This window comes from Eucalyptus grandis, chromosome 11, assembly GCF_016545825.1.
Source record: "Eucalyptus grandis isolate ANBG69807.140 chromosome 11, ASM1654582v1, whole genome shotgun sequence".
NCBI classification, from domain to species: domain Eukaryota; kingdom Viridiplantae; phylum Streptophyta; class Magnoliopsida; order Myrtales; family Myrtaceae; genus Eucalyptus; species Eucalyptus grandis.
The window spans coordinates 41,542,254-41,554,420 of record NC_052622.1 but is presented as its reverse complement, the minus strand read 5'-3'; the positions used below and the strand labels follow the sequence as shown (position 1 = coordinate 41,554,420).

Here is a 12,167-nt window from a genome sequence, read left to right as displayed (position 1 = left end):
AGATAGATGACATTCGCCAATTTCGAAAGCCATCATTGCCCATGTCTCGACAGAGCACGAATTCGTCTCCCCACCAAGACTTCATGCGCTACTTTCTTTCTCTAAGTTCTTTTCAAGAGGAAGGTTGGTTGAAGGTACTGGTCAGGTGGGCCTCCGTTTCGAACGTCACTTCGGACCATCAAAAATTTATACGTCGTGGGATGCCTCGTCCTCTGCTCGTGTTCCTGTCCGAAGGAGGAATTTAGAGACCGCCCACGCGTCGCCGGTAGAATGTCCCGGTGGTCCCTGATCTTGACCGCTTCGTCGCTGCTGGTGGATCCTTCCCCGCGGGCTTTTGGTTGACCGCGGTCAACCATTTGCGGGATCTAAAAGTCGTGGATTGCGGGCGAGAAAATCAGGGGAGGAGCACGTTGACCGTTTACTCGCGTTTCTTCCGCGTGATTGTCGCGTTAAACAAAGCTTTAATCACCACGGGCCGGAGCTGCAAGAGCAGTGAATGTTGCAGGGAATTGGGATTTGCGTGTGTAATTGGATCCGCATCGGGAAGATCAGTCACGATCTAGTTGACTTGAAGGGACAAAATGGGATCTAAAGGGAACTCGATTCGTACGAAACCTAATTCATTTTCTAGAGATTTCTTGAATTTAGTTATATGTGTCGAGTTAGGGTCGATTTGGGAGGTGCATGGATCCCTGAAATTGTGTTGCGTAAAAATTGATTAATATAAATTAAATGGGTCGAAAAAATTTCGAACTGAACTCGACCAAACTCGACTCCTCTTAACGGGCCTAGTCACAAGGAGGCACTTATCAATTTTCAAGAGAGGCAGCCAATTGACCACTTAAGATGATTTTTTTTTTTTTAAATTTCCATTTAACTGAGAGAAGATGGCCATATCAATATTAGGCCAAGCTGGTTTGATAAAATTATTGGCCAAAAGGAGATTCATTAGCTTATTATTTAGTCCGAATCGGTGAGATGACAGAATCTATAGAAATTATTTGGTGGGCTCTAGAAGGAATTCCACTGGGGCCTACGGAGATTATTTTTCTTAGCATTTAAATATAAATATACATTTAATGAAATTAAAGTACGGCAAATAATTCTAGACTGGGTAGTTGGAAATTGCTTTTGCTGTTCACAAGCCGTAGTTGGGTATTAAAGGTAAGTCCCCTAGATATAATTGAACTAACCGATAATTTATTTTATTTTATTTTATTTTATTACCCGGTTTATTAGTAGTGTCGTTTCGCGTCATCAACGGCTGTGGATCGTTCAAAAAGCGGGACAACACGGTGGGGCCAAATGGCACGCCGAAGGATAGCCGTCCGTTCGGAGCACCTGGCTAGCGTCGCAATAAAAGAACATATTAAATAATATAAAAAGAGACCCCCCAAAAAAAAGGGGAAAAAACAGAAAAAAAAAGAAAAAGAAAAAGGAGGAGATTCGGTCTCAACAGCACAAGACAATCGCTCTGAATCTCAGATCGTCACCACCCGCCCACGTGGCCCCACGGCGGCGCCGATCGTGCGTCCCCACAAACATCCGCTCCCGCGGACGGAGAAATCGCGGCCGTCCGTTCTCCTTGAAAGAGTCCACTTACCGTCCGCCGATGTGCACACGATCAAATCCCCGGCTTCAGGGCGGGCCCCACCAGGGCGTAAAAATAAATAAGTCGATTCGCGGTCAAAGCTTTTCGTAATATTAAAATCAAAAAAAGGGAAAAAGGGGGAAAAAGATCACCAAACAGAGGGGTTGGGGGGGGTGGCGATCCCACGACACGACACCGTTTGCCCGTCCGGGGCCCGAAAACGACACCTCGTCTTTTGTCCGCGTCCGCGCTTTCCATTATTCCGGGCCGTTTCGGTGCACGATTCCTGCGCGGAACAAAGAAAAGAAAGAGCGAAAGATAAAGAAAGAAAGAGAAAGACAGAGCTCGCAGGAGACAGAGAAAAGCAGGAGCTTCATCACTCGCGCTCTCTCTCTCTCTCTCTCTCTCTCTCTCTAGCGTCCGCGGTTCGAGATTCGGTAGGGAAGCGCGGCGCGGCGGCGGCGGCGGCGGTTCTGGCCGGAGCCGAAGGGCGGCTGCGATTGGGGAGTTCGGCGTATTTCTGCTGCTCGAGCGGCGGCGGCGGCGGTGCGTGCGGAGGGAGGGGGCGATGGGTTGGATTCCGTGCTCCGGCGTCTCGAAGTCGAAGAAGAAGCAGATGAGCCCGCAGCGCCGGCCGGTGGATCACCACGGCGGCAAGTCTTCCTCAGGTAACGCGCCCCCCCCCATCGTCTCCCCGGTAGAGCGCGCCAAGCGCATTTCCGAACAGCGCCGCGGTAGGATTTTTTTTTTTTCGGCGGGCGTGGTTTCGTCGTCGAGAGAATCGGGTCTCGTTTTGTGGTCAACTGGATTCGCCTGCTTTTTTCGCGCTGCGTCATTTGGTAAAGGAGAGTGAAAAGATCACCGCCTGCTCACGGGTGTGCTTCAAGCTCGTGTTTTTTTCCCCCTTTTGTCGGTGGACGTGATATGGAGGCGCTTTAACGAGGATATTGACAAAAATCCTCTCTAAAGTTGCTCATCGACGCGTTCTTTCGTTAAATTTAGTGATACAATGCGGAGTTGATGGTGAATTTCGCTTCTTGCCTTGGATTGCTGGTCCTCTGTCATCTGCGTTTGCTTCTGCTCAACCTCGTGTGATTGATTTCGTTCCGTAGTCCGTTTCGTATTGTATTTTCTCTGGTTCCTGATGCGGTGACTGCCATCTGTGTTGTTCAGAGAAACTGAAACCGAATTCTTCGCTGAATGGAACGGAGGCATCGCGAGGGGGTGGGTCTGACCAGATTGCAGCGCAGACTTTTAGCTTCCGAGACCTAGCAGTTGCGACTAGGAATTTCAGAGCGGACTGTCTTTTGGGCGAGGGAGGTTTTGGTAGAGTGTATAGAGGCCGTTTGGAATCTAACCAGGTACATAGAAGTGAAGTCGCATGTCAAGTGTTTATTCCAATTTTCCATGTTTAGGATTCTGGGTGTAAAAGCATCGTTTTGTTTGCGAGGTTGGTCCTTTTCTGATGCTAGCGTGGTGCTTGTTGTGCGAAGCTTGGTTTTCTCAGCTTTTTTTTTTTCATCATATTTTCTTCAAATTTTTTATTTCTTGTGATGATCACTTGAAACAGGAATCTGGTATTCTAAAGAGTTTCGCCCTTTGTATTTCCACGATCTTAATAGTTATCTGAACCATCATCTCTGCACAGTCGAGGTTGTAGCTATTTATGAAGTGCTAATGCACTATCTCTTAACATTTAGCAGCTATAAAAACAATCCTTGATTTAACTTGATGTGTATTATTTTACAGGAAGCCTAGATATAAGTATTTTCTACTCACTGAAGATTTGTAAGTCTGCCACCTACACTGTGAGGCAATTTGAACCATCTTTTGGTTGATGTAGGTTGTGGCTATCAAGCAGCTTGATCGAAATGGGTTGCAGGGAAACAGGGAGTTCCTTGTTGAAGTACTGATGTTGAGTCTGCTTCACCATCCTAACCTTGTCAATCTCATAGGCTATTGTGCTGATGGAGATCAGAGGCTTCTGGTTTATGAATATATGCCTTTAGGATCTTTGGAAGACCATCTACATGGTATTGATATATGCACCACAGATATGTAGAAATATGGGCATAATCTCGTTTTAAGTTTATCCATATCAATGAGTCAGCTCCAGCTGGTTATGTTCTCTCAACTGCTTGACTGTCTCTCACTTCTCATGCTTTTCCTTGCAGACGCTTCACCTGGTAAGAAACAACTTGACTGGAATACTAGAATGAAAGTAGCAGCTGGGGCAGCAAAAGGTTTGGAATACTTACATGACAGAGCTAGCCCTCCTGTGATCTATCGAGACCTGAAATGTTCCAACATTTTGCTTGATGAGGGATTTCATCCCAAGCTATCTGATTTCGGCTTAGCCAAACTTGGGCCTGTAGGGGATAACACTCATGTATCTACCAGGGTTATGGGCACCTATGGATATTGCGCTCCAGAGTATGCTATGACTGGTCAACTGACACTCAAATCAGATGTCTATAGCTTTGGCGTCGTCCTTTTGGAAATTATAACTGGCAGGAAAGCAATCGACAATTCAAGAGCTGCGGGAGAACAAAACCTTGTTGCATGGGTAAGAGATGCTAATAGTTGATAACTATATTTTCCTTGTCAAATTGCAAAATGATGTTTCCATGTATGGAGTCTACCAAAAATCTTCCATATAGTGAACTTTTAACTGAGGGCATCTCTTCGACCCAAAAAAAAAGAAGAAAAAATGAGGGTTTCTCTTGGGCACGTTTGGTAGTTATTCTATTTTTGGAATAATTTTTTATCATAAATGGTTTTTTATGATTTTTTACCCGGGAACAATTTTTGAGCAAAAGAATGCGCTTGGTAACTATCCAAAATTTCTATTCCTGGGATAGAAATGTGTTTAGTAGATTCTTAAATTCTTTTTATTTTTAAATTTTTTAATACTTTTATTATATTTTTCTTATTTTTTTATTTTATTTTATTTTTTATTTTCTCTTCTTCCTCCTTCTTTGTAGCTGGTTGCTGGCCACAACAGTGAGGTCCAGCGAGCTCGCTGGAGGCTCGCCAAATCTAGGCACCTGGCCACCGGCGAGGCTCGGCCTCACACCGGCTAGCAAGGCCAAGGTCTTGCTGTTGCTCTGTGAGGCTCGGCCTCACCTTGGCTGCCTTGCCCTAATTTGGTGAGGCCGAGCTTGCCTAGCCACCGGTGAGGTTGACCTCGCCTAGCCAAGGCGAGGCCGAGCCTCACATAGCAATGGCAAGGCTCGGCCTCGCCAGGCCACTGTCAAGCGACGCTGGCTTGGAGGTGGCCTGGCGAAGCTGAGCCTACTCGGCGATGCTCCGGCGAGGTCACCGGCCAAAAGGAAGAAGAAGAGGAAGAGAAGAAGAGAAAAGAGAAGAAAAGAGGAGAAAAGAAGAAAAATGAATTGATTCTAAGAGTTGTTCCCGGAAATAGAAAATTACTTTTTTCTATTTCTTGATTCTATTCAAAATGTATTCCCAAGAATAAAAATATAGATTTTTGTTCCTAGGAGCAAAAATTTTACCAAATGAATTTTTATTCTTTTTTCGTTCCGGGGAACAAAAGAGCAGAAATAGTTGTTTAGAGAATGGTCACCAAACAGGGCCCTAATGTCTACGGACATAATTAAAAGTTGAATGAAGTATAGATGCAGTGAAGTGACATGCGTAGAAATGTATTTGATACAGCTGCAGTTATGATGTAACTATGCTGTAGCAGCATATGTGCTTGGCAACAAATTGCTTAAAGGTGGTGTTCTTTGATGATTAATGCGTTTGACAAAAACTGTTCTGAGATTGTTGAGACTATCCAAATAATGAAAATGACACATAACATTTTTGAATGTTTCTTGTCGGTGTTATTAAAGTTTTTGGTATTTACCGTTTTCACCATCTGATAAAAACAATGCTACTAGAATGATTATGATCATCATCTAACGATAACTATAACATCTATATGTCCTAACAACGATGACGATAACAACAATAATAATAGCAATAATCTTTAATTACTATACTATGAAATTATAATGATGACTATAACATTTATATATCCTTATAATAATGTTTTATGGAAATAATTATAATTGAAGTATTATGTATTATAATTATTTCTCTTGGTATCTTTTATTATAATAATAATAATAACATATAATATGATTTGTATTTTTATTGTTGTCAAATTTATGATTTCATATATCTAGAAATATTGCTACTACTCTCTCTTAAAAGGTTTAAAAGCTGGAGCATCACAAAGCTATTGGGTGTAGCTTTGTGGAAGCTGCTGTGGAGGCTTATGCGATCTTCTCTTTATTACTCCTGGTGACTTAATGTTGCATTAGTCTAATGCAAATTTCATCTGAAAACTGCAGGCGAGGCCATTGTTCAAAGATCGAAGAAAGTTTATGCTTATGGCTGACCCGACGCTCCAAGGTCAGTACCCTTCAAGGGGGTTGTACCAAGCTCTTGCAATTGCTGCAATGTGCGTCCAGGACCAGCCTAATTTGCGGCCAGTCATCGCTGATGTCGTCACGGCTCTAACATATCTTGCTTCCCAAAAACATGATCCTGATACCCAATCAGCCCTGGGCAACCAGTTTGCCCCTCTTACCCCTCCTAGAGGAAAGAAAGAAAGTTTCAAGAAGCTCAATGGTGGTAAAATATCAGATAGAGAGAAAACCAAGAAGATTAAGTGAGTCACACGGTATCTGGCTTAGGACAGAACTTTTCTAGATATTCAGGGTCTGAGGGTCACTCTTTCACCCAGCCAATGCAGCCGCTGGTCTGAAGTGCTCTGTTTGCTTTTGAAGCGATTACACTACAGATTACATTCTAGTGATCAAAGCTAACTCCTTGTTAGTTGATGCCATCAATTAGATTTTTTATGGTTTCCTGCGGGGGTGGCTTCTGAACTTTCCCTGCCGCAAGTGTATGCAAATAGCCTTGTAAGTAGTTTTACCACATTCTCGGCCCTTAGTCTCTCTGCCCCGTGTATATAGCCTGCATACTTCTTTGTGGCTTTCTCATAGATCTGCTATTCTTCCTTTAGCTATGGTGTGGCTTTGACCCTGATCTTACTAAATACATAATGGGTTTGATACCCCTTAGCGTTGTACTTTGGAGAGCAAGGAAAAATTATCTGTCAGGAGTACACTTTCAATGTAATCGATTTCTTTTTCAACGGCACTGGAGTGAAATATAGATCTGTATTCATGTATATTATCTTCTTTTTTGCTTCATTTGGTTTCAACAAGCTGCGTGTACGCAATTAGTATTTGGTCTACAGTTGCTTTTCGCTTATATGGCTTGTACACATTTCATGTTCAGTAACAGTTGCTCTTCATGATTATCCTCGCATCTACATTGGAATTTTCCGTGGTTGTCATTGTATCCGAGTGTGTTACGCCAATTTTGTTCAAGGCTTTTCGTCCTACTACCTTGAGTTCTAAAGTGATCAATCTTCCCTTCGCTTACTTTATTTCTATAGTGATTATTTCTATAGTGATCATCCATTCCCCTACTAATCATTCCTCCGCATACTTTCCTACTACCTTGAGTTCTAAAGTGATCAATCTTCCCTTCGCTCACTTTATTTCTAAAGTGATCATCCATTCCCCTACTAATCATTCCTCCGCATACTTTCCTTGTGTAATGTATTCATGTGGAAGACGAAAACAATCGCCAGCCGTGTTACGTCTCAAGTGTTCAGAAGAGAAAAGATGGCAATAACCAAATTGAAGAAATGACGATACAATCTCAAGTCTTTGATTGCACACATTCGTAGATTAAAGCAGAAGTGACCAATACAGTACACTCATTATTTATCCAAATATTATTCAAGCGAGTAAGAATGCAACACAACATATGGGACTGAGACTTATAACGGCCTTAGCAAAAAGTACAGCAGCATCTCGCGAAGTCGAAACTCTCGCAGCCATCAGACATAAAAATTACGGCTTGTGTACTCAGGTCTCAATGCTTAACCTGCAAAGTAGACTTCTTGTGAGAAGTAGACATATATGAGTTGCTTAATTTCTGACAAGAAAATTTGTGTGGCAAATGTGGGTGTCTCAGAAGGAACGGTACCAAGAAGCGTGTCTTCATATATGCGATGATGTCTTGAGGATCATACTTGGTCTGCGTGTACGCGTCAATCTTGTTCATCTCCTGCACAAAATCACTTGGTCTCGTAAGAATCTCTCAGCTTATTAAGTTGAGCACATTGTCCATGTATGAGCCCGAGCAGTCACCGTTCAAGTTGATGAGTGCATGAATCCAAGTGTACAAGAAAGGTGAACAAGAACTTCAGAGGCCATGGCAACTTGTTGCAGTGTAGCTGTGTTCAGCTTTTGGGACTGCTTAGGGCTTATGGCTTATATATAAAGAGCCCTTGGCCTCCTTTCTCATTCAAGTGCTACTTGCCTTTTTGGATAGAAGGAAGTCAAATGGGTACCGAGTGCAATAAGTTTATATGAACAAGAGTTTGGCGAATTATTACCTCTATCCAGGAAGCTAAGTTCGGCCTTCCCAACGTGATATCGTGCTTCCACACATCTGATAAGAGTGACTGGATTCTTTCGACAAACGGTATGAAAGCTATGTCCACCTAAATCGTGAATCAGTTGTGGAAATAAGGATACAATTCAGTTGCAAAAAGCAACATTTTGCAAGAATGATGTGTACTATACGGTTGATAGTATTGTTTAATCATTTTGGTTGCAAATTAAATCTGTAAAAGTGGCTTACCAAACTGAACTGGCCAAGGAAGAATGGCCCATTGTCATCGAATTTCTGAAGGGCACTGGTCTAAGTGATCGAGAGGAGGACCTGCCATGAAATTCAACATCAGTTTCATCTGAAAATGGACTCTTCAACATATGTATCCACGTTAGTCTGGAGTCCTCTGAGTTCCTCAGCAAAGACGGTTTTTCTTCTTACCCAATTCTTTAACTGTTTCTCCATTCAGCGCTGAATACATTGTTTCAATGAATTTGAGGGAGTATGACCATAACTCTTCACCATAATCTCTTTTCGTGAGATCCTGCGGAACAATATTTTTCCCACATATAAATAAATAGAATCCAGGATGAAAAGAAAATTGCAGGTTTAACTCGTCCATACGTTTTTAGCCCTAGAAAAAGAATGTGAGTAGACTTACAGTGGGGAAAAGAGATGACCCTTCAAATTTGCTATCAATATACTTCATTAAATCAAGAGACTCTCCTATGACCTTGTTGTCATGTTCCAGAGATGGCACCTAATGCAATTAATGAAAGAGAAGAAATGTGTCATCGGAGTAACAGAAAATTAATCACCAACTTGTCATAATAAGAAGCAATCTCGCTGAATACAACTGGATCCCTTTCATTACTTCTTTCAATTTATCCTCAGTTATTAAGAGCAATCTTCTGCCGAACGTTGCAGTGTCAAATGCAAGCACGAGTTGCATAATGAACGTGAGTGGATCGTGGGACAGTGCGTGGGACAGTGCATGGCACAGTCCAATCTTTTAGTTCAATTCTCAGTGGAATTTTTAACAGAGTTCATAAAATGACACAGAGCTCCGTCCAGGAAAACTTGACTAAAGAGAAGGGGAGAGAGCAGTGCCTTGTCGACGGGGTAAACTTTCTCTCTATACCAAGCAGGCTTGTCGGTGAGAGAGAGAGGGACCAACTTGATCTCGTCTTGCAGTCCCTGCAACGACTCAGCAGTCAGTGCATACATTCACTATAGTAACCATGTAGGAGTTACAGAATAAAGGACAGAAATCAGAAGAAAAGGAATCGCAGAGAGAGAGAGAGACCTTGCAATTCCTAGTGATCCATGCACGCTGGGCAAAAGGGCTTCTGTAAGTTATATACAACCTACAAGACCAGGAGAAAGCCTTAGAATCTTGTTGTCAAATAATTGGTTGTTCTACAGTGCAGTGCAAACAGAGCTGCAGATATTACATCAATGTACTCAGTCAAGAGATCTACCCAAAAAAAGATAGAAAGCACTAATTCTAATAGATCCAAGCTAATCACACGTCAAGAGTACGTAGGACTCTATTACATCCCATTAAAAAACACGAGTTTTCATCTAGTTTTTGCACTTTCATTGGTTCCGACCGACCACCCCATCATCTATAAAATGCATGAATGCGACATACTTTCGAAGAGAAAAGTTTTCGAGCCTGATGTGATGTCGATGAGAGCTAGATAAATAAGATTAAGGAAAGATGGGACATATTAAGAGTTACAATGTGAGCATGACCTGGTGGTTCCATCGAAAAGAGAAGGTGGGTTTGAAGTAGAATCCAGTGGCGGAGGGAGAGTCTCTCCCGCTTTTCTGCATTGAGGCATCAAGAGGAAAGAAAGGCAACTGCAGAAGTTCATGTTGGTAACCAGATCCATAAAGTAAAATAAAATAGAACAAAAGAGGTAAATAGGTGAGATGAAGGTGGGTCGTCTTACGGATCAGTGGCCATTGTTGCACTTTGTCTTGTGAATTTTTAGCGAAAGGTTTAGGGCTTATGGAGAATGATATAGTGGTCGCAATACAAGATCATCGTGAGGATGAAATGTGTCTGCATGAGGAAGTGTCCGGTTTGATTTTTACTTTGATGAGGCCTGGCGATTGAGAGTTGGGTAAGCAATGAGGTCAGGCGTGTTCTATTTTTCAAGACATTATTGTCCACACCTGAATAGATACCGTTCAATCCACAACCGGTATCCTCGTTGGTTCAAATCAGTTAGAGGGCATACAATCGGTCCATATACAATGACTTTTTGTTTCGATTTTACAGCCAAGTTAAAGGGATGAACAATCCTTGTCCAGACTCATTTTACTGGATCTAATCAATCACATATCGAAATTTCGTAAAATTTTATAGTGTATTCAGCCGAAAAATAAAAGTTCTGGTATGGTTGTACAGTTTACACACCAGGAGTATGTTCACCGAATCACAATTTCAATGACTTTTACACGTTTGGAAGTAATCAAAACTCAAAGTAGGCAGTCCGATTGATTAACGCCATGGTTTTTCATTCAAGCACGTAAACAAGAACTTTCATCGGTTTCTGCTCAAAAGTCAGGGCTGCTCTAGATTTAATATAAAATATTCAGCAGATGCCGCAGATTTCATCAGTGGTGACGTACAACGCCCCCAGCTTTTGATTCAAATGGAAACCCCTCGAACCCATGCCGCGATTCACCCTATCCGCACGTGGAATGTTCAACATTCAACCTTATACTTTTAACAACATTCCTCTGGCCAAAAAGTTTCAATTTGCCGTCAATTTATGTAAGTGTGAATAGACGCATGCCATTTTTTCTAAATCAATTAGGCTGCGCCGGAGTCGCAGAAACCTCTACAGCTCAAGCCACCGTTAAAGGGGGTTCTCGGGGGTCCACCGATATCACGAGCATCGTTGTTGTAATTCCTATGCAAAGTTTCGTCATATTAAATGGTTACAAGGTTTATGATCAACGGGTGAGATTCTCTCCTTCGATCCAGTGGGCACAACCTCCCCAAGGATTAATTCAACCTTTTTCCAAACACGAAGCATCTCGACTTTTTCCCACGAGGAAGTGTTCCCTGAGCTTGGGGTTCAGCATAAAGCAAAGCAACAAATTTCTTGGCATCAACACTTAAAAAGAATTGCGCATGCGGTACACAAAGTTCTCTAGACATTTTATTCAAATACCTGAACAGTAACCAAGAAACACATTGGATAGTGAAGGCTTCATGTACGCTTCACCAATCAGTGTAAAAGCGCTCTTCTACTTCGCAATTCGAAGCATTGGGCCAGTTACACAAGTGAATTCAACTTATCAACTATGTTTTCTATCTTCACTTCCTCGCTTAAGGTGCGTTTGGTAACGATTCTGTTTCCGGAGTAAATTCTAATTAGAAATGATTCTTTTTTATTCTGTTCCTGGGAACGGATTCTAAGCATTTTAAGCCGTTTGGTAACTGTCCAAAATTTCTGATTATGGAATAAAATTGTGTTTAGTACCGTGCTAATTGATTATGTTCCAAATCAATTTCTTTTTAATTTTTAAATAATTTTTATATATTTTTTTCTTTTTTCTCTTATTCTTCTTTAGGCGGATCGCGGTCCGCGACCTCACCGGAGCGTCGCCGGCCCTTGTCGGCCGAGCCTCGCCGGCACTCGGGCGAGGCTCACCCAGCCCTCGCCCAATCCCGCTGAGGCTCGGCCTCGCTAGTTGCTGGGCTTGCCTCCAGTGATCTTGTCGAATCAGTTGCTGGCAACAGGCGGCAAGCGGCGGCGGGCGGCGGCGGACAAAGAACCGCGGGATGGCGGTCAATGAAGAAGAAGAAAAGAGAAGAAGAAGACAAAATTGAAGAAGAAGAAGAGTTGATTTTGATTGTTAGATTTATTCCGAAACAAGAATCAAATTTTTTTTTTTAATTCTTGATTATGTTCAAAATCTACTTCCGGGAACAAAAAAATAGAAATTTATTCCCGAGAATAAATTTTTACTAAACACGATTCTGTTTCAAACTACTCTTGGGAATAAAAAATCAGAATCAATCACTGTTGGGATGATTACCAAACAGACATTTAGGGTCCGCATGAGA

At 42.2% G+C, this 12,167-nt stretch overlaps 2 protein-coding genes across 3 annotated transcripts; one reads left to right on the top strand and one right to left on the bottom strand.

The window, feature by feature from the left end:
• The first annotated feature begins 1,931 nt into the window (after positions 1–1,931).
• Positions 1,932–6,817, top strand: LOC104426523 (probable serine/threonine-protein kinase PBL7). 2 transcript variants are annotated; one of them, XM_010039604.3, is made up of 5 exons: positions 1,932–2,259; positions 2,765–2,952; positions 3,435–3,624; positions 3,766–4,157; positions 5,953–6,817. In XM_010039604.3, exons 1-5 carry the CDS (start codon positions 2,160–2,162, stop codon positions 6,274–6,276), a joined length of 1,194 nt encoding a protein of 397 aa, XP_010037906.1. In that variant the 5' UTR covers positions 1,932–2,159; the 3' UTR covers positions 6,277–6,817. The 2 variants fall into 2 exon arrangements, with proteins under 2 accessions (XP_010037906.1, XP_039161612.1); XM_039305678.1 differs by lacking the exon at positions 2,765–2,952 and having other exon boundaries at positions 1,933–2,259.
• Positions 6,818–7,282: 465 nt separating this feature from the next.
• LOC104426520 (glutathione S-transferase L3) lies at positions 7,283–10,137 on the bottom strand. Its single transcript, XM_010039600.3, is given in 11 exon segments — positions 7,283–7,564; positions 7,667–7,747; positions 8,079–8,186; positions 8,327–8,383; positions 8,385–8,407; positions 8,519–8,621; positions 8,739–8,837; positions 9,188–9,274; positions 9,384–9,444; positions 9,836–9,910; positions 10,036–10,137. Coding segments are annotated over 11 exon segments (720 nt in total). The 5' UTR covers positions 10,050–10,137; the 3' UTR covers positions 7,283–7,552.
• Between the last annotated feature and the right edge of the window lie 2,030 nt (positions 10,138–12,167).